This window comes from Punica granatum, chromosome 5 (assembly GCF_007655135.1).
Source record: "Punica granatum isolate Tunisia-2019 chromosome 5, ASM765513v2, whole genome shotgun sequence".
NCBI classification, from domain to species: domain Eukaryota; kingdom Viridiplantae; phylum Streptophyta; class Magnoliopsida; order Myrtales; family Lythraceae; genus Punica; species Punica granatum.
The window spans coordinates 9,091,680-9,109,755 of NC_045131.1; the positions used below are offsets into that span (position 1 = coordinate 9,091,680).

General features: G+C 47.2%; 5 protein-coding genes across 6 annotated transcripts; 3 read left to right on the forward strand and 2 right to left on the reverse strand.

The window, feature by feature from the left end:
• Positions 1-309: 309 nt before the first annotated feature.
• LOC116209268 (probable glycosyltransferase STELLO2) lies at positions 310-3,861 on the forward strand. The gene is made up of 3 exons (XM_031542863.1): positions 310-2,369; positions 2,888-3,014; positions 3,102-3,861. The coding sequence occupies exons 1-3, from the start codon at positions 661-663 to the stop codon at positions 3,570-3,572; spliced, it is 2,307 nt and encodes a 768-aa protein (XP_031398723.1). The 5' UTR covers positions 310-660; the 3' UTR covers positions 3,573-3,861.
• A 109-nt stretch (positions 3,862-3,970) lies between these two features.
• LOC116209265 (magnesium-chelatase subunit ChlH, chloroplastic) lies at positions 3,971-9,495 on the reverse strand. The gene is made up of 5 exons (XM_031542860.1): positions 7,650-9,495; positions 7,296-7,378; positions 5,226-7,028; positions 4,647-5,123; positions 3,971-4,547 (listed from the first exon to the last, which is right to left on the reverse strand). The coding sequence occupies exons 1-5, from the start codon at positions 9,055-9,057 to the stop codon at positions 4,170-4,172; spliced, it is 4,149 nt and encodes a 1,382-aa protein (XP_031398720.1). The 5' UTR covers positions 9,058-9,495; the 3' UTR covers positions 3,971-4,169.
• Positions 9,496-10,799: 1,304 nt separating this feature from the next.
• LOC116209269 (cytoplasmic tRNA 2-thiolation protein 2) lies at positions 10,800-14,069 on the forward strand. Its single transcript, XM_031542864.1, has 7 exons — positions 10,800-11,223; positions 11,330-11,681; positions 11,762-11,848; positions 12,270-12,391; positions 12,798-12,876; positions 13,009-13,406; positions 13,717-14,069. Exons 1-7 carry the CDS (start codon positions 10,898-10,900, stop codon positions 13,763-13,765), a joined length of 1,413 nt encoding a protein of 470 aa, XP_031398724.1. The 5' UTR covers positions 10,800-10,897; the 3' UTR covers positions 13,766-14,069.
• A 108-nt stretch (positions 14,070-14,177) lies between these two features.
• LOC116209271 (protein N-terminal glutamine amidohydrolase) lies at positions 14,178-16,488 on the reverse strand. Of its 2 annotated transcripts, XM_031542867.1 has the most exons (7): positions 16,353-16,488; positions 16,083-16,200; positions 15,879-15,984; positions 15,616-15,693; positions 15,364-15,491; positions 14,902-15,026; positions 14,178-14,673 (listed from the first exon to the last, which is right to left on the reverse strand). In XM_031542867.1, exons 2-7 carry the CDS (start codon positions 16,145-16,147, stop codon positions 14,519-14,521), a joined length of 657 nt encoding a protein of 218 aa, XP_031398727.1. In that variant the 5' UTR covers positions 16,148-16,200; positions 16,353-16,488; the 3' UTR covers positions 14,178-14,518. The 2 variants fall into 2 exon arrangements, with proteins under 2 accessions (XP_031398727.1, XP_031398728.1); XM_031542868.1 differs by lacking the exons at positions 16,083-16,200; positions 16,353-16,488 and having other exon boundaries at positions 14,260-14,673; positions 15,616-15,799; positions 15,879-16,003.
• LOC116209270 (DTW domain-containing protein 2) lies at positions 16,306-18,076 on the forward strand. Its single transcript, XM_031542865.1, has one exon. It carries the CDS (start codon positions 16,366-16,368, stop codon positions 17,200-17,202), a length of 837 nt encoding a protein of 278 aa, XP_031398725.1. The 5' UTR covers positions 16,306-16,365; the 3' UTR covers positions 17,203-18,076.

Sequence of the window (18,076 nt, forward strand, 5' to 3'; positions counted from 1 at the left end):
GAACATCGCAAGGCAAGCGAACTGTCCGAAGCCGACATATCAACTGTAATTAAATTAAAATGGCAAAATCCAAATCCAACTGAACGGAGAAGGTTGAAGCCTCGCTATCAAGCTAATAATAAAGCCCAAGGAAGCCCAACAACCTGCCCATCTTCCATATCACTGCCCCACAGAGCAGAACGAATGAATGAACGACTGACCCCTCAATTAATTAATCTAAAAAATCCCCATGGATCCGACCAACTTGCATGAACAATCATAAACTATAATACTGTCTTTGCTTTGGAAATACGAAAATTCAAAAACAAAAAATGATTAATTGCTTCATTATCGACAGAAGATGCAGATCGAAACAGGGACCCCCCCGGCGTCCCCACCAACAGAGAGAGTAGCAGTAAGTAGTTAGCGTTTCATTTGGATTCAAGCTTACGACACCACCTCCCCCCCACCCAACGTCTGTCGGCACAGCTGCCCAAGAAGTAGAAGTAGGAGGAGGAGGAGAAGAAGGAGAAGGTGAAGAAGAATCGCGAGCTGAGCTCAAAGCTCCGATTTTTGAGTAACTTGGCAATGCGTTAATGGTGGATCGTCGCAGTGGACTTGGGAGTCAAAGCCCCCGGATTGACCGGCCTTTGAGCTGAGAGGAGCCGACCTTTTCCGCTGATGCTCGTCCAAGACCGTACTGCGGCGGCGAGGCCGCCGAAATCCCCGAAAACCCACCTCAGGAACCTCCCCACCCTGCACCCTGGCCGCTTCTCCGAGCCCAAGAGCCTTGATTTCTCCACCTGGGTCTCCGAGAATCTCTACAAGATCCTCACCATCGGCCTCCTCATCGCCACCGTCGCAGTCCTCTTCTTCCTCTACAACTCCGGCGACGCCGCCACCCTCCTCCGCTTCGAGAAGACCCAGTCCGAGAACCTCCACTCCGTCCATTTCCCCCAGATCAACTGGAATTCTATCGACCGGATCGCCGACAAGACCTCCCCTTACGCCAATTTCCGGTCTGAGAGGTGGATCGTTGTCTCGGTCTCGGGCCCGCCGTCGGATTCGCTCCGGAGCCTCGTCAGGATCAAGGGCTGGCAGGTCCTCGCCATAGGTAACTCAAAAACCCCCTCCGATTGGAGCCTCAAAGGCGCGATTTTTCTGTCGTTAGAGCAGCAGGCGAGTTTAGGGTTCCGGGTCATAGATTACTTGCCATACGACTCGTTTGTTAGGAAGAGCGTCGGGTATTTGTTCGCGATCCAGCATGGTGCGAAGAAGATCTTTGATGCAGACGATCGCGGGGAGGTGATTGATGGGGATCTCGGGAAGCACTTTGATGTTGAGCTGACTGGGGAGGGTGCTAGGCAAGATATCGTATTGCAGTACAGTCATGAGAACCCTAATCGGACTGTTGTGAACCCATATATTCATTTTGGGCAGCGGTCGGTTTGGCCTCGGGGATTGCCATTGGAAAATGTGGGTGAGATTGGGCATGAGGAGTACTACACCGAGGTCTTCGGTGGCAAGCAGTTCATTCAGCAGGGCATTTCCAATGGCTTGCCTGATGTGGATTCCGTGTTCTACTTCACACGAAAGTCAACTTTGGAAGCATTTGATATTAGCTTTGATGATCAGGCCCCGAAAGTTGCCTTACCTCAAGGCACAATGGTGCCGCTTAATTCTTTCAATACGATGTTCCATTCATCGGCCTTCTGGGGTCTGATGCTTCCTGTATCTGTCAGTTCAATGGCTTCTGATGTGCTGAGGGGTTATTGGGCACAGAGGCTTCTGTGGGAAATTGGTGGTTATGTCGTAGTATATCCACCCACAGTCCACCGGTACGATAGAATTGAGGCATATCCTTTCTCTGAAGAAAAGGATCTCCATGTTAATGTCGGCCGACTGATCAAGTTCTTGGTCTCATGGAGATCGAGCAAGCACAGGTTGTTTGAGAAGATACTTGAGCTGAGCTACCAAATGGCTGAGGAGGGGTTTTGGACAGATAAGGACGTGAAGTTCACTGCTGCTTGGCTCCAGGACTTGCTTGCTGTCGGATATCAACAACCGAGGCTGATGTCTCTAGAACTCGATCGGCCTCGGGCAAGCATTGGTCACGGGGATCGAAAGGAGTTCATTCCTGGAAAGTTGCCTTCAGTTCATCTTGGGGTCGAGGAGGCAGGGACTGTTAATTATGAGATTGGGAATTTGATTCGCTGGAGGAAGTACTTTGGGAACGTGGTGCTTATCATGTTCTGCAGTGGACCCGTGGAGCGTACAGCTCTTGAATGGAGATTGCTTTATGGGCGGATCTTTAAAACTGTGATAATCTTGTCGGAGCAGAAAAATGAAGACCTTGCTGTTGAGGAAGGCCACTTAGATCAAGTATACAAGTAAGTTTTTCTCGCATAGCCTGCCAGCTTTTACCGCCAATTTAGCTGCTTGTGATTTTCTCACATTGTTGTGGTCATCATGTTCTTACACCATTATTTTCATTCAGCAAATATATGTTGCATCTTATGGTGATTTGCTGCAGAAGCTTTGTCCCGATTCTAAGCAAAGAGACTCTAGGTTGTCGGTGTCTTAGTGAGCCAAATATGCATAATTCGACTGCTTTCGGGTTTTCTGGGCGTCTTGATCCTCAGATTGATTCAATTGTTTAGGCATTTGACAAGTATAACTTGAGACTCTGAAATGTACGAAAATTGTGGAAGCTGCCTCTCTTGATGGCCGCACTTAGTGCTCTCATGGACATCAAACTTCATTTTAATGATCCTCTCACAGTTCTTGCGGTGTTCAGTACATATAATACTAGTTTCATTTCACAATCTTATTGCCTCATGTTTTTACTTACAGAAGGTAATACTATTCATCTTTCTTTGCTGCTCATACTGTCTAATTCCATTTGCAGATACCTGCCCACGATATTCAATAGATATACCAGTGCAGAAGGGTTTCTTTTCCTTCAAGATGATACGATTCTCAATTACTGGAACCTGCTGCTGGCAGACAAGACTAAACTGTGGATCACCGACAAGGTAACGTGCTTTTACATGCAGAAGTTGTTTTCTTTGTGAAGTGTTTATTCTCTCATCCTTCTAATTACTAGCTAATTTGGAATTCAGGTTTCCAAGTCTTGGACGACTGTTTCAACCAAAGGAAACACGGAGTGGTTCATCAAACAGGCGGAGCTTGTAAAGAAGGTTGTCAGCATGATGCCCGTTCACTTCCAGGTGAGCTTCAAAGAGGCCCTGAAGAGCGAAGACAGCCTCACAATATGCAATTCCGAGGTCTTCTACGTCCCAAGGCGCTTCATTGCGGACTTCGCTGATCTCGTGAGCTTAGTTGGTGACCTAGATATCCATCACAAGGTCGCGGTCCCGATGTTCTTCATGTCGATGGACTCGACGCAGTATTTTGATTCGGTATTCAGCAAAATGGTTTACAAGAGAAAACCGCCTCCTAGTATGAACTCGACATTCTATTCCGTTCAAGCACCAGCAGTTCACCCATGGAGCGTTTCAAGTGAACAAGATTTCATTAAGCTTATACGAATAATGGCGGAAGGAGATCCTCTTTTGATGGAGTTAGCCTGAAGGTTATAAGAGTTACCTGCAAGGACACGCCGAGAACAGATATATAGCAATAGCTGTTCAGAGAAGAGGAAAGAACACCGCTTCAATTAACCGTTATAATGACTGTGTTTTGCCGGTTCCGATTCTTACCTCGAGGGCAATATTTTTTTTTATGTTGCTTCCTCTTTTTGTAGATTCGCATTGTACCATTCATTTACAGACTGGAAATTCCCTCAAGAGGTCATAGTTGTCTTCATTTCTCAATTTTCTCAGTAAATGTATGATAAGAAAGTTTCTCTGATTTATACTACGTTGATTCACTGTTACTCTGTCCTACGTCGAACATTTAATTCCGTAACTTCCACTAATCTTATTTCTTGAGTTTTCGATAATGATAGAACATATCTAAGTTTGGAAGGAAGAGCAACCTCTGAGATGAATAAGATTACACGGGGAAAGTTGTTCGAAAGCTTCGTGTTCGTGTTACAAGTTCTCCCCCGAAAATTTACATCCATCAATCATCCTGACAGGGGGGGGGGCTCAATAAAATCAGCAAAAGTTCGATATCTCTGCTAAAAACTGCACATTAACAGCTTCAATCTCTGTTCTGGATACTATTTACCGATCGATCCCTTCGATCTTGTCTTCCACTTCGGAGTAAAGCTGCCTCAACTTCTCAATGTTCTGCTCTGAAGTCTCCCAGTACCCGCGGCCGTTTGCTTCCAAGAAAGTCTGCACTAGTTTCCGGAAGGAGTTCGGATTTTTGTTCATGAGCCTGTTGAGCATTTCCTCATCCTGAATGAAAGTCGAGTTTGCCTCCTCGTACACCCAGTTGTCCACCTGTCCAGATGTGGCACTCCACCCAACTGTGTTTGTAAGCCTCTTCTCGATCTCACGAACTCCTTCATACCCGCTCGACATCATTCCCTCGTACCACTTCGGGTTCAGCAACTTGGTGCGGGCATCAAGCCTCACAGTCTCAGAAAGAGTTCTCACCTGCAATTTTTCAATTTACATGAATCTTAGTTTAGGGAAGTCAATAGGGAAACATTGAATTTAGACTCAATTTGAAGAGCTCTCTTTTAGCATCTTTACCTGAGCATTCGCCGTCGTGGTATCAGCAATGTAAGCGCTCGGTTTCTTCCCGTCCTTCCTCAAGTTCTGAACCAGATTTGTTGGGTCAGAATCGAAGTAATGGCTCACATCAGTGAGAGAGATCTCGGAAGAGTCAAGGTTCTGGAAAGTGGCATCAGCAGAGCTCAGGGCCATCTCGAAGACCTTCCTCTTCTCAGTCATTCCTGCTCCAGGAGCATCCGAGTCAAATGCGAATGACTTCCTGCTCAGGTACATGTCCTGGAGCTGCTTCTCATCATTCCATGATGAGTTCTCGACTGCGAGGTTTATGTTCGAGGAGTAGGAGCCCGACGCATTCGAGAAGACCCGAGTGGCAGCCTCCCTGACCTCGATTCCAAGTGCTTTCGCCTGCTCGAGTGCATGCTTCCTCACATAGTTCTGATCTTCGGGCTCGTCGAGTTCCGCCACCATCTTCACTGCCCGGTCGAGCAAGTTCATCTGCAAAATGGAGTTACATATTAAACATCTACTCTTGCCTTAATCAAACAGGCCTACTCTTCTATAACAATCTCAGATACTTTGACAGATCCAGAGCAATACCTGATTGATGAAGAGGTCTCTGAAGACCCCAGAGCAGTTAACCACGACATCGATCCTGGGCCTCCCAAGCTCTTCAAGGCTGACTGGTTCGACCCGGTTGACTCGGCCAAAGGTATCTGCAACCGGCCTAACACCGATCATCCACAACACCTGGGCCAAAGACTCACCGTAGGTTTTGATGTTGTCGGTTCCCCACAGCACGAGTGCTACAGTCTCGGGATATTTTCCTCCATTGTCAGCCTTCTGCCGCTCAATCAGCCGATCCACCACGATCTTCGCACTCTGCATTGCTGCTGTGGTCGGAATGGCCTGTGGGTCCAGCGCATGGATGTTCTTTCCAGTCGGCAACACCTTCGGGTTCCTAATTGGGTCCCCACCAGGCCCTGGTTCTACATATTTACCCGCAAGGGCTTGCTTTAAGCTGCCAAGCTCGTTATCGGCTACTACAAGCTTCAGGCACTCCCCAAGAAACTCGAACAACACCCTCAGTTTCTCCCTGTCAGCTCTGTAAAACTTGGTGTCGGACATGTACTGGATCCATGGCTCATTTATCCCGAATCCAAGGATCGAGGTCAGCTTATCAGCCACGTCCACAACCTGGCCCTTCTTGTTGATAGTCCGCTCCACAAAGGCTGAGATGGCACCACGGGATGCTTCAGTGATCTGACGAAGCAACTCCACATCTTTTAAAATACCCTTGTCACTCCCTCTATAGACATCCTCAATTTTTCTTCCGACAGTCTCAGCTAAAATGGATGGAAGTGAAGATATCCCATCCTCAGGACGATCGAGGGCCGCAATGTTGACAAGTGTGGCAACTGCCTCCATTGCTGACGGGGGCTCACCGATCACATGGAGCCCGCAAGGCAGGAGCCTCGACTCAATTTCCATGATCTTGGAGTAAACCTTCCCGACGACAAGATCCCGTTCCTTTGCTGAGATCTCCTCCCCTTCCTCAGGAAGTTCCACATCCTTATCGAGATTGCATTGCCTTGCAGTACTGATGATTGAGCTCACAATTTGCGGGCCACGTCCAGTGTCCTTGAGCGACTGGTAAGATGAGATTAGCTCACTCAGCTGCTTCAGCCCCTTGTAAAGCCCCGCATTCTCTGCTGGTGGGGTCAAGTAGCTGATTGTGTTAGCATAGCTCCGGCGCTTAGCAATGGTGGCCTCGGAGGGGTTGTTAGCAGCATAATAGTAAACATTCGGGATGTTCCCAATGAGACTATCTGGATAGCAGACATCACTCATTCCCACTTGCTTCCCAGGCATAAACTCGAGAGAACCATGGGTCCCAAAGTGGAGGACTGCATCGGCCTTGAAGATCTTCTCCACAAAGGAGTAGTAAGCGGCAAAACCATGATGTGGGCTCGCCGACTTTGAGAAAAGCAGCCTCATGGGATCTCCCTCATACCCAAACGTAGGTTGAACCCCGATGAAGATGTTCCCGTACTGTTTCCCATAAACCAACAGGTTCTCCCCATCAGAGTTCAAATTGCCAGGAGGTTTGCCCCAGTTCTCTTCCAGTGCCATGGCATATGGAGTGAGCTTTTGGTACTCCCGAATCCCCATCTTGTAGACAACGTTCAGGTTTGGACTGCTAAACTGGGCCTCCTTGTCATGGAGAACGTCCTCAATAAGGTCTTCGGCTTTCTCTGGGAGGCCCTCTACATGGTACCCGTCCCTCTGGAGGTCTTTCAGGACAGAGAAGATAGAGGCAAACACGTTCAAGTAGGCAGCAGTCCCTACATTCCCCTTGTCTGGGGGGAAGCTGAAGACAGTGATAGCAAGCCTCTTCTCCACCTGCGTGGAGGAAGAAAATGTATATAAGAGCTCGGAACATAGGTAATTTCATTTGATGCCTACGACTGAAATAAATTGTCCAAGGTAGCAAGACAGTTCGATAGAGTGGGATTTATGAACTATGTCTACACAGACCAGCAGCACAAAAGAGAAGGATATGAAAAGAATTTGTATAAATGACAGTCCGTGATCATTCTGAGATACCACACAAAGTATGTTCACAAAGATTAAAATGCGGTAAAGCGGAAGGAAAGGGGATAAAAGTACCTTGGACTTCCTCTTCAGCTCCGCCCATCTGATTGCGCGGGTGCAGAGCTGCTCGACCCTCTTGTGAAGAGCATGCGATTTTCCTGCAGCAAAAGCAACGCACGTCAAGCTATTCTTTCCAAAATCATCGCGACCCTAACTTGGAAAACTGAAAAGAACCGAAACTTAAAAAGACGCCAAAAGTTAAAACAGCGGAGAAGTCGGTATAGTTGCCGGTTCCTCTTGATGTCTAGAACTGTATTCAGGCAAAATCTCCGAGAATCTATTTATACTGAATGAAATTAAGGAATTTCAACAATATGAGACCATAAAAACTAATGCAAATTGAACTTCAGCATAAAGAATTTCACGTACCAGTTCGAGGATCCCGACCTGCAAACACAATAGGCTCCATGCCGCCATCGAGTTCAGGGAGGGCAACCTGAAGAGCCACCTGAATTGGGTGGAGCCCCAAGGTACTGTTGAGCCACTCCTCGGTGGTTTGGAACACCAAAGGCAGAGCCACCAGATAAGGTACATCGAGCTTCATCAGTGCCTCCACTGCCCTCGGGTGGTCCTGCCTTGCCGGTCCTCCGACGAGGGCGAATCCAGTTAAGGAAATCACCGAGTTGATCATTGGCTTCTTAGTCACAGGGTCAATCAGGAACTTCTCCACTGGCCCGGAAAAGTCGAGCCCACCCGCAAAGATTGGTATCACCTTAGCCCCTCTTGCCTCCAGCTCCATGATCACGGCCACATAGTGGCTATCATCTCCTGTAACAATGTGGCTCCTCTGCAGGACCAGCCCGATGATAGGAGCATCAGGCCCCTTGAGCTTCTCATTTGCGTCCTTGCGAGCCCCGTACCAATTCAAGTATTCCTTAACGTCATCGTACATACAGGGGGCCAGAGGGTGCCAAATCCCGCTGTCCAGGAACAGGACCGGGTCAGAGTACTCAACCTTTGTCCCCTTGAGGACCGGAACATAAGACCCCGAGATCATCTTCAGAAAGTTCTGCAAGTTATCAGGGGATCCACCGAGCCAAAACTGGAGACTCAATATATAAAGCCGGGCGTCCTGGGCCTTGTCGCTGGGGAGGTACTTGAGGACCTTTGGCAGCGTCCTCACGAGCTTCAGCATGCTGTCGGCGAACCCGGCGGACGATTTCTTCTTCTTGAAGAGCTGGAAGAAGGGGCTCTTCGACTGCCCGAGCTGGGACATGCTGAATGATCCCAGCTTGTTCAGCCTCATCACCTCAGGCATTGAAGGGAATACAAGGACCGCGTCGAGCCTGTCCCTCTCCTTCTCCACCGCGGCCTTCACCTTCAGCGCGAGCTCCTCCACGAAGATGAGCGACCCGATGAAGATGTTCGCATCCTCGAGGTCCTTGCAGAACGTCTTGTACGTGTTCTCATCCCGAAGCTCCTCGACCAAGTACCCCACAACCTCGAACGAGGCGTACCTCCGGTTCTTGTTGAGGGCAAGGACGGCCTCGGAGAGGGATGACTGGTACTGGGCCTCGAGGACCACGTACACGATCTTCACGGTCGGGAGGTTCCGGTCGCCGTCGGGCACGATCCTCCGGACCTCGGGGGTGGTTTGGGTGAAGAGGCCATTGCCCACGACGGCGCACCTCACACTTACAGGGGACTTAGCGGGGCTCTGGACGCGGGCCCGCCTGGGGAGGAACGAGTGGAGGAAGTAATGCTTCTGGGAGATTGAGGAGAGCTGATCGGCCTTGGAGGCCGGCAATGTGAAGGGAGAAGACAGCAGGGACGCCATTAAAATCCCCTGCTGCTGCCGCTACTTCAACTGGGAAAAAAACAACTGCACAATCGACACAACCGGTAACAATGCACAAAAGGGTACCAAGGAGAAATGATCTGCTGCCTCCTCTTCGAGTAAAGCTTCCACCTTTCCCTTCACTACGCCTCCTCCTCCTCCTCCTCTCCTCCTTCTTCCCCTTCTTTCTTGCTCTTGTTCTGCTTCCGAGGTTATATGTTCGTGGGGGAGACAGAAGAGCAGAGGAAGCGGGAATTGAGGCAGTTGGGCGTGTCTGTTCACTGTTCAGTTCAGTGTTAGTGGAGGGAGGGAGGGACACGTGGAGGGATGCTGAGTCAGGCACGCAGTAATGATTTGGAGTGAAAATTCCTGGGGTTGAGCTTTGCCCTGACAATGGGGTCGACCGTCGAAGGGAGAGTAAGACAGAGAGAGTATCAAAAGACCGGAGACCCTCACTCACTCCCTATCTATCCACTTGGGTATTATGATGGAGTTCTCTGGATTCTGATTGGCCGAAGGGGATTTCTCCATATTAGGGGAGTGAGTGTGCATGATGATGAGAGAGAGAGAGAAAGAAAAGGGTTGAGATTTTTGTTTTGTTTGGGGAGCTTTGGAAAAGATTCTTGTGATTGAGCTTGCGGTCTCTCGTGGAAAAGGGCACTGATATTTTCCCCTGTGGCACCTAACGGGACCAGGCCCCCGCCCCACTTGTACACCGAGTAGTAAATGTGCCTGCCGCACGCCTGTTCTTCTTACCAGTTTCGTTGTCATCGAACATCGACCGTAACAGTAAACTAAGCAGACCGAAGATCCTCAGATCACATGGCGATGGTATGAGGCTAGAACTGGTGAAAGCAGTCAATTTGATGGTAGAACATTCTGAAAAATATTCACATATGTGTTAGTTTTTAATGAGTGAAAATGAATGTAATTGTATGAAGACATTCAAACCGCCGAATGGACATGAATCAGTAGGATCTTAGCTGCTCATCAGTGAGTTACAGAGAGTTATGATACTCGAACGATTGCAAATCATGAAACACGGTTTACTGATTGATGATAAAAAATATAACATTTTACCTGGGCAATCATAGTTTTTGGTTCCCTTGCCTCATGGTTTCTCGTGGAAAAGGGCACTGATATTTTCCCTGTGGCACCTAACGGGACCAGGCCCCCGCCCCACTTGTACACCGAGTAGTAAATGTGCCTGCCGCACGCCTGTTCTTCTTTACCAGTTTCGTTGTCATCGAACATCGACCGTAACAGTAAACTAAGCAGACCGAAGATCCTCAGATCACATGGCGATGGTATGAGGCTAGAACTGGTGAAAGAAAGCAGTCAATTTGATGGTAGAACATTCTGAAAAATATTCACATATGTGTTAGTTTTTAATGAGTGAAAATGAATGTAATTGTATGAAGACATTCAAACCGCCGAATGGACATGAATCAGTAGGATCTTAGCTGCTCATCAGTGAGTTACAGAGAGTTATGATACTCGAACGATTGCAAATCATGAAACACGGTTTACTGATTGATGATAAAAAATATAACATTTTACCTGGGCAATCATAGTTTTTGGTTCCCTTGCCTCATGGTTGTGCTGCCGGAGGAGGCCGGACCCGGAAGAGAAGGAGCTCACTCAACTCCCTTGGGCCTTGACAGGCCCATCCAGCAGATCCCTTCATTGGGCCTCAATCGGCCCATTATCTCTTATTATGGGCCACGAGCGGGCCAGTAGACCTGCACTTCGCCTTCCGCGGAAGAAACATTCCCCTCTGGCGGCAAACGCAAAAACCCCTGTAGCCTGAGGCTGATCGGACCTCCGGCTGAGCTCAACCATGGCCTGCAATGGCTCCGCCTGCCAGTCCGGCTGCTACAAAAACGGAGATGAGCTCGCAGCTCCGGAAGAAGGCGGAGCTGCAGCCGCTAGCAACAGTAATAGCAACAGCAGCAGCAACGGCAGTGGGAACAATCTCTGCGTGAAGTGCAAGGTGAAGGAACCGTTCACTGTCGCCGGTGGAGGCGGCGGGGAGGATGGCCGGTTCTGCGCCGAATGCTTCCGGAGCAACCTCTTCGGGAAGTTCAGGCACGCCGTCACGTCCAACGCCATGATCGGCCCCACAGACAACGTTCTCGTCGCTTTCTCCGGCGGCCCTGCCTCCAGGTCTCTCTCTCGCCCTCCCTCCCTCCAATCATATAACCCAAAGGTTTTGTTCTTTTTATAGTATGAACTTAAGGCTTTGTCCTTTTCATGTATATACGTTATGTAGGGTGGCTCTTCAGTTTGTTCATGAGCTGCAATACAAAGCACAGAAGAATTTCGATGCAAGTAGGGATAGATCCTTGCCGGTGTTCGGTGTTGGAGTTGCTTTCGTTGATGAGAGCGCAGCTCACTTGCCATCTTCTGACAAAGCAATGGACCAGGCAATCGAGGATGTTAAGTCTCTTGTGTTGGAACTGTCACCTCCAGCGAAAGAGTTGCATCATTTCCCGATCGAGAGCATCTGTTCTGGGGATTCAAGTGATCAGAGGGAAAAGTTGAAGGAGGTTCTAAATGCGGTCACTGATGCCACTGGGAAGGAAGATTTTCTCGTGCATCTTAGAATGTTGGCTTTGCAGAAGGTTTTGTCGGTTCTTGAATCATGTAAATGCTATAGAAATGATCAACTCCGGAGTATCATTCGTGTACTGTTGTTTTGCAGATTGCCTCTGAAAATGGATACACGAGAGTGGTACTAGGATCGTGCACATCAAGGATTGCATGTCATGTCATCTCAGCAACTGTGAAGGTCGTGACTTACCTCCAAATTGATTTGTCGTTTGGGTAAATTGATATCTGTTTGTTGCAATACTATGTTCTGCTATTTTTTTAGTTCGTCCAATATTTAAAATGACCTCATGGAATGCGCTACACATTGGGTGCTCAGTGATAAAGCATGTTGTTGAAAATTCGAACACCACACCAGATGTAATGGTGCCCTATCTCCAGTTGAGCGAGGCCGTAGTAGATGTCTCTTGCATATCTTGCTTGCTGTATGATCTTTTCCCAACGTTTGGTGGAAAGCTGCACTGCAACTTTCATTTCATGCATGGGAGTCTATCACGATTCCTTTGCTAAGGTGGTAGCAAGAAGTAGCTGAGGTCTTAGTAACCATCATTTAAGGTTGAAGGGTGAAATATTTTGACATGTCCTTTTGGCTTATCTGACAGGGCCGAGGTTACTCCTTACCTGCAGATATACAGTACGTTGATGCAAGGTGGGAGGCACCAGTAGTTCTCCCACTTCATGATTGTCTTGCTCAGGAGCTGAATATGCTTTGCCATCTTGACGGGTTTGTAATTCAGCTGATGCAGTTGTCTTCTATGTCAGTTTCTTTGTTTTCTGTCGAATAAAATTTTGCGGAAGCTGGTGATAGCTAAGGGTGTGTTTGTTTTCGGAATAATATTCAACTCAACTCAACTCAACTCCACTTATCTTCAATTCAACATCACAATCATTATTTTTTTATTTTTTAAATAGGGGGAACCAGGCAAGCAAGGGGGAGAGGAAAAGGCTTTCAACTATTCATTACTTTTTCACAATTCAACAACACAATCATTACTTAATCATTATTTTCTCTCAATTCAATCTAAATAAAACCAAAATCCATCTCCTCACAATCATGATGTTTTAATGAAACTCAATCGAACCACCTGATTGTATTGGATGATGAGTTTTGGGTAATCTTGGCAGGGCAGTCTCAAGACTATAGAGTTGCCTTATGAGCCTCAATCCACCATTAATAGCTTGATCTCATCATTTGTAGCTCTGCTGCAGGTACCCTTTTTTTTCTCTTGCCACTTCATGATTTCAAGTATGGAATTAGTCCGTCTGCTTAAGCATTAGGCAGAGCCAGGAGCAGTACTGATATTGAACAGAGAAGCTTATATACTACTATGCGTATGTCAGGAAGAAAATCCTTCTCGAGAGTCCACGATTGTCAGAACTGCTGGAAAGCTGACACCATTTGCTTTCAATCGGATTCCAGAAATCAATGACACCAATGTTCCTCTAGCAACCCGAAGGCGGCAAAAGAGATCCAGTCTCAAGCTAAATGGATCCATCTCCTCAGAATCCTTCTGTCCAATGTGCTATAGCCCTCTTATACAGTCCAAAGTGCAAGCTTTAGACACTCCTGAGGCTAGCAAAACAAATTCCTATATTTTTGGTAGTTCGTGCTGTTCAAGTTGCCGTTTTCAGATACTTCCTCAGGATCCTTTATGCATGGAGCACTTCTATTCTCATCTGCCACCGCCACTTGTTGCACGGGCCTCATCTGGAAATGCTCATGACATTAGATCTCTAAGGTAAGAATATTGTCAGTATGTTTATGGGTTCCTGTGATCTTGTTGGTTGGAGATATTTTACATTTCCAACTCGTAAGCATAGGGAGCATGATGCAGTTATTTTGTGACTAATGATCATACAACTCTTGGGACTGTTCAAAAACAAAATTTGTCCCCAGTTTTCATGCATAATTACTATTAAACGGCAGATTTCAGTCAATGCTGCTAAAAGATACTGGTCACCCAAATGGCGAATCAACCTAAACAAGATTAAACGACAGATTTTCTTGCTTGACAACCTAAATGTTTTTTCACTTGTTTTCTTTTTCAGGGAGCACATTCAGGACTACTTGCTTTTGGACAGCGATAATGAACAGTGAAACACGAATTTCCTTTACACCACAGGCCAATTGAGGGTCCCTCTTATTCTCGAATGTCCATAGCCGAATGCTGCATGCAAGTTGCCAATCAAGGCAGTTCTGGAAGGATGTCCCGAGCAACAGCTGATCATCACCGAGTAGTTCTTGTATAAGTTGAGGCTACCTAAAATTGGGTCATTTATGGGCACAAGTATCAACGTATACCTTTATTTCGGTCGGGTAAATGTGTCTCATTTGTTTTCTCGAGATTTTATGTCACCGAATCTGGTTTTACTATGGTTCATAAAGAACATATATTGCTTCAGAAGTTGCTGTTTTTTATTTGGTGCATAATGTTGAGGCTTGAGAATTTTTTTCCTCGTAGATATATCTCTCCCTCTCACAAATTACAAAGAACTGAAGCTATAGAGTATAGAATCGTCGCAAAACAGTGCAAACCTCTATGTAAAACCAGGAGAAAAACAGCGCCATTCAATCTGCGCAACTTTCTCGCCATAACTATCAATTCGACAAAGCCAAGTTCCCCATTGTATGTTTTGGTAAGAACTTGAGGCACTTGCTGAATGTTTCTCTGCCACCAAAAATCCAAACCATCAACTCTCCCTTTCAAACAACTTCTAGGGACTCTTCCTTCTTAAGCAAGCATCATACGACCCGTATCTCGAGGCAAAGCAACTGAATGCCTTCACGCAATGAATAAAAATCTAAGGACCTCTTGCATGAGCACTCGCTGATCGGAAACTGCGCTGAATATCAAATCTTAGAAAAGAACTCCTCCAATTGATTTTCGTTCATCATGATACCAAGTCTTTGCGTATATACTGAACTGTTTGCATCAGCTTCTAAGTTTGCGACCACATCACGACCACTGATCTCCACGTACTCGTTTAGATTGTGTACTGCTCCATCTGCGTTAACAGATGTTAACAGATAAAGTTTAGGAAATCTCAGCTTTAAAGCTTACAAACCGAGCTTCCCGAATTTACAACCAGACAGCAGCCAAAGGACGGAATGGTAACTTAAAGTTTACAACCCCAGGCTTCTTTCTTTCTTTTTTTCCTTTTTTTTTTTGGCTGAATTACAATCCCAGGCTTCCATATTCAAATTGTGCGTGAGATTTAATTTGTAAAGTTTACCTTCAGCGATAATGGGATCATATGATGGGGGTTGAGCAACCCAGTTACCGCCAGAGTCTCTCATATGTCTCCTATCAGATGCAAAGCTTCGGAGAAACATCGGGGCATGCACGACCCGGAAGAACCTAAATTTTAGCAGAAAATCATTTTGTTCCGAATTAGTTTAACTTGAAGAATAAGCTTCACTAACACTAGATGTTTCATGAAACCAAGCATACAAATATAACTATCATGAAATGTCACGTGGTCGTAGCAAGAACATAGGAATCGAGCAGCCAAACAACAATTCCACAATTGATTGCTGTCTTCTGATTATAAGCACACTTCTTGGTCCAAAAACTGACTTTTTTCTTTTCCCCTTTCTGGCCAAAACCAAGCATCTCTTCATATTTAGAATCACATGAAGATCAAAATGAAAATCCACACCCATAATGTGCTATATCGGCAGCTCTTTAGACTTGCCTTTCGTACTCAGAAAATAATTGAAACGATGGACGGATTGTTTCTGCCACGTAGGATGCTAAAGGGCAAGGAAATTGAAGATTGGAGTCTAGATCCCACACTACTGCGGACGATTCACCTCGTTTTCTCTGCACATTCGACGAGATCACATATGAAGTAAGCGAATGGAATTAACTTACATTCACCTCTTAAGAATTGTCACTTTGATAGACCAAATCCGAACCAACTAATCGATCAGAACTAGTGTCTCACCTGAACGCATATGGCATGATAGTCCCAGAGCACGATTCCGTCGGCTCTCGCACTCGCCTTTTGATGCCACAGCGGAACCTTCAATAAATCAATCACACGCTGAGCAACAAAACGATTCAATCTTGCAACTAAACAAGCAAACATTAAGCTTGCAAAGTCTACATCTTCGATCTGACCAAGTCATCTGCACCAGCACGAGTCATGCCGAAGTTAATTGAAGGAAAAGTCAAAATCCCTAGGAGGCGGAGCAAGAACACACGTGCCTGTTTCTTGTCGTTGGATATGAAAACCACGAAGAGGTCAGATCCATCAGCATTTGCTACCCCATCCTCGATCAACTTCTTGCAGAGAAAGTACACGTTCTCCTCACTGCCGTGAAACCCAAAGCACTAATCACTATGAACCTACCGATTAAGCTCAAGAATCCCCAAAAAAGAAGAATTGCAAGTCGTCGTTTGAACACTTACCAGTAAAATGGAGTGTGTGTATACTGAGAATTGTCTGCGGGTACTGAGCTCGCCATCCTCTGCATTGCAGCTTTCCCTCTTCTTCTGCAGAAGCTTACTCGAAGCAGCAATGGCGGACCTTAAAGGTCAAAACAATGAGACTCAATAAGCAATAAGGTAAGTTTTCAGGGACTAAAGAGTAAATACCGAATAAATTGACTTTTCCCGGGAAAAACATCAAAAAGGCCGAAGCCCCGAAACCCAAAGGGCCGACCGGAGGGGCCGACATACCATTCCGAGCATTATGGACCCGGAAGAAGAGGCCATCCTCCACCTCCCGACCACCACAGCGGCCGCCGCCGGCGTCGGTGGAGACTTGCTTCCGGCGGCCCAACGACGAAGCTGCACTGCTTGCGACCGCCCGCTTCCAGTCTGCCTCTGCCACGTTTTGCCGGCGCAACCAATCCCGACGGCCACGCAGGTCGTCATCCTCCACCACCCCCACGAGGCCCGCCACAAGCTCTCAACCGTCCCTGTCCTCTCCAAATGTCTCCTCAACTCCACAATCCTCGTCCACCGCCGCCTGCGGCCGGGCCTCTGCCCTCTCTTCGACAAGTCCCCTCCCGCCATATACCTCTTCCCGCCGTCCGGCTCCTCCGCTCCCTCGATCCCCCTCTCGCAGCTCCGCTCCTCCGGTATCCTCGGAGACGCCGCCGCTCCCCCGGTCATAATCGCGATCGACGCCACGTGGAAGCACGCGAAGGAGATGGTGAGCGCGAGCGAGGAGTTCCTATCGAAGTTCGCTGTCAGAGTTTGCCTGGACTTCGACTACGACGAGGGTGTGACCGGCGGGAGTATATATGACTCCGAGCTGGTGCTGAGGAAGGAGCCGTACGGTGGGTGCGTGAGCACAATGGAAGCTGTGGCTAGGGCTCTGAGAGTGATTGAGCCCAATGGAGTGGAGATCGAGAGGGAGCTGATTAGGGTTCTGAGGGAGATGGTGAGGCTGCAAGCTCAGTTCTTGAAGCCGATGAAGCCTCGGTCGAAGCTGCTGAAGAAGAAAGGAAAGCAGATGGAAAAAGATGAAGTAGAGAAGCAAGAGAGCCAATTCGAAGTCTCTCAAAATAAGCCCGTTGATTGAACTAGGAAGTCCGGATTTTTCCTCGTCTTGCTTTGATTTGCCTGCTTGATTCTTGGCTGAAAATTGGATAAGGGTTTATCTGATCATTGTCGTCGAGGAAGTTTGGAGCAGACTTTGCCTTTATTGGTTTGTGTTTTCTGAATTTAACATGAACTATTCCATGGAATGTAGTTGAAAAGGTGCAAGAAAGAATGAGATCTTGTCATGAAAATTCAGTTCCTGGAGGTTCTCCCTTCAGCTTTGCCCACTAGTTAGCTGTGCTCGTCTGCCATTTCGAGAAATTTTCTTGAACTTTAGCTTATCGATGAAAAGGTTAGAACACTGAATCCGGGAAGTGCAGTAGGGGATGGCAAGTTACAAGGCGACATCGACAAGAGGAGTTATAGAAAACAGGGGAATTCCTAGCAGATGAGAACCAGCCTATATTCCGGATCAACCGGATCAGACATTCCATGGTCTGATATTTCGTTTTTGGGAGAAAATTACCGGTGGAATATGTGATCGGCTTAATTACTTGCCTGAAGGTCTCGCGGTTTGCTACTTGCTAGAGTTCTCACGGTTGCTACTTGCTAGAGTTGCTCAGAGGCAATGTTGCTGGGGGATAATCTGGATTCGGGATGGATAAAGCTTGTGCCCGACATTTTGGGTGTTTGGCACTACAGCTGGGGTGGCTCTGCGTGCAGTTCTTCGTCGGGGCAATGTGTATTAGGTACTGGTGGGATGGTTATGGAACTTGCTAGGGTCTGGCTCTTTTATGCTCGTCATCTGTAGTAAGCTTGGGATCAGCTCCTGGAGCAGCTATGTGAAGTTCTGCCAGCTTCGACTCAACCCACATTCATGGAATTTCCAATAATATGATGATATGAAGCCTTTA

Excerpts from the sequence above, each read along its gene's own strand:
- LOC116209268 (XM_031542863.1), top strand. The coding sequence starts at position 661 with ATGCTCGTCCAAGACCGTACTGCGGCGGCGAGGCCGCCGAAATCCCCG. Across the intron at positions 2,370-2,887 it reads CACTTAGATCAAGTATACAA|ATACCTGCCCACGATATTCA; the intron begins GTAAGTTTTTCT and ends TTCCATTTGCAG. Across the intron at positions 3,015-3,101 it reads AACTGTGGATCACCGACAAG|GTTTCCAAGTCTTGGACGAC; the intron begins GTAACGTGCTTT and ends TTTGGAATTCAG.
- LOC116209265 (XM_031542860.1), bottom strand. The coding sequence starts at position 9,057 with ATGGCGTCCCTGCTGTCTTCTCCCTTCACATTGCCGGCCTCCAAGGCC. Across the intron at positions 5,124-5,225 it reads GAGACCTCTTCATCAATCAG|ATGAACTTGCTCGACCGGGC; the intron begins GTATTGCTCTGG and ends TCCATTTTGCAG. Across the intron at positions 4,548-4,646 it reads CCACGACGGCGAATGCTCAG|GTGAGAACTCTTTCTGAGAC; the intron begins GTAAAGATGCTA and ends GAAAAATTGCAG.
- LOC116209269 (XM_031542864.1), top strand. The coding sequence starts at position 10,898 with ATGGCCTGCAATGGCTCCGCCTGCCAGTCCGGCTGCTACAAAAACGGA. Across the intron at positions 11,682-11,761 it reads GAATGTTGGCTTTGCAGAAG|ATTGCCTCTGAAAATGGATA; the intron begins GTTTTGTCGGTT and ends GTTGTTTTGCAG. Across the intron at positions 12,392-12,797 it reads ATGCTTTGCCATCTTGACGG|TCTCAAGACTATAGAGTTGC; the intron begins GTTTGTAATTCA and ends TTGGCAGGGCAG.
- LOC116209271 (XM_031542867.1), bottom strand. The coding sequence starts at position 16,147 with ATGCAGAGGATGGCGAGCTCAGTACCCGCAGACAATTCTCAGTATACA. Across the intron at positions 15,694-15,878 it reads TATCCAACGACAAGAAACAG|GTTCCGCTGTGGCATCAAAA; the intron begins GCACGTGTGTTC and ends GATTTATTGAAG. Across the intron at positions 14,674-14,901 it reads TGATCCCATTATCGCTGAAG|ATGGAGCAGTACACAATCTA; the intron begins GTAAACTTTACA and ends CTGTTAACGCAG.
- LOC116209270 (XM_031542865.1), top strand. The coding sequence starts at position 16,366 with ATGGACCCGGAAGAAGAGGCCATCCTCCACCTCCCGACCACCACAGCG.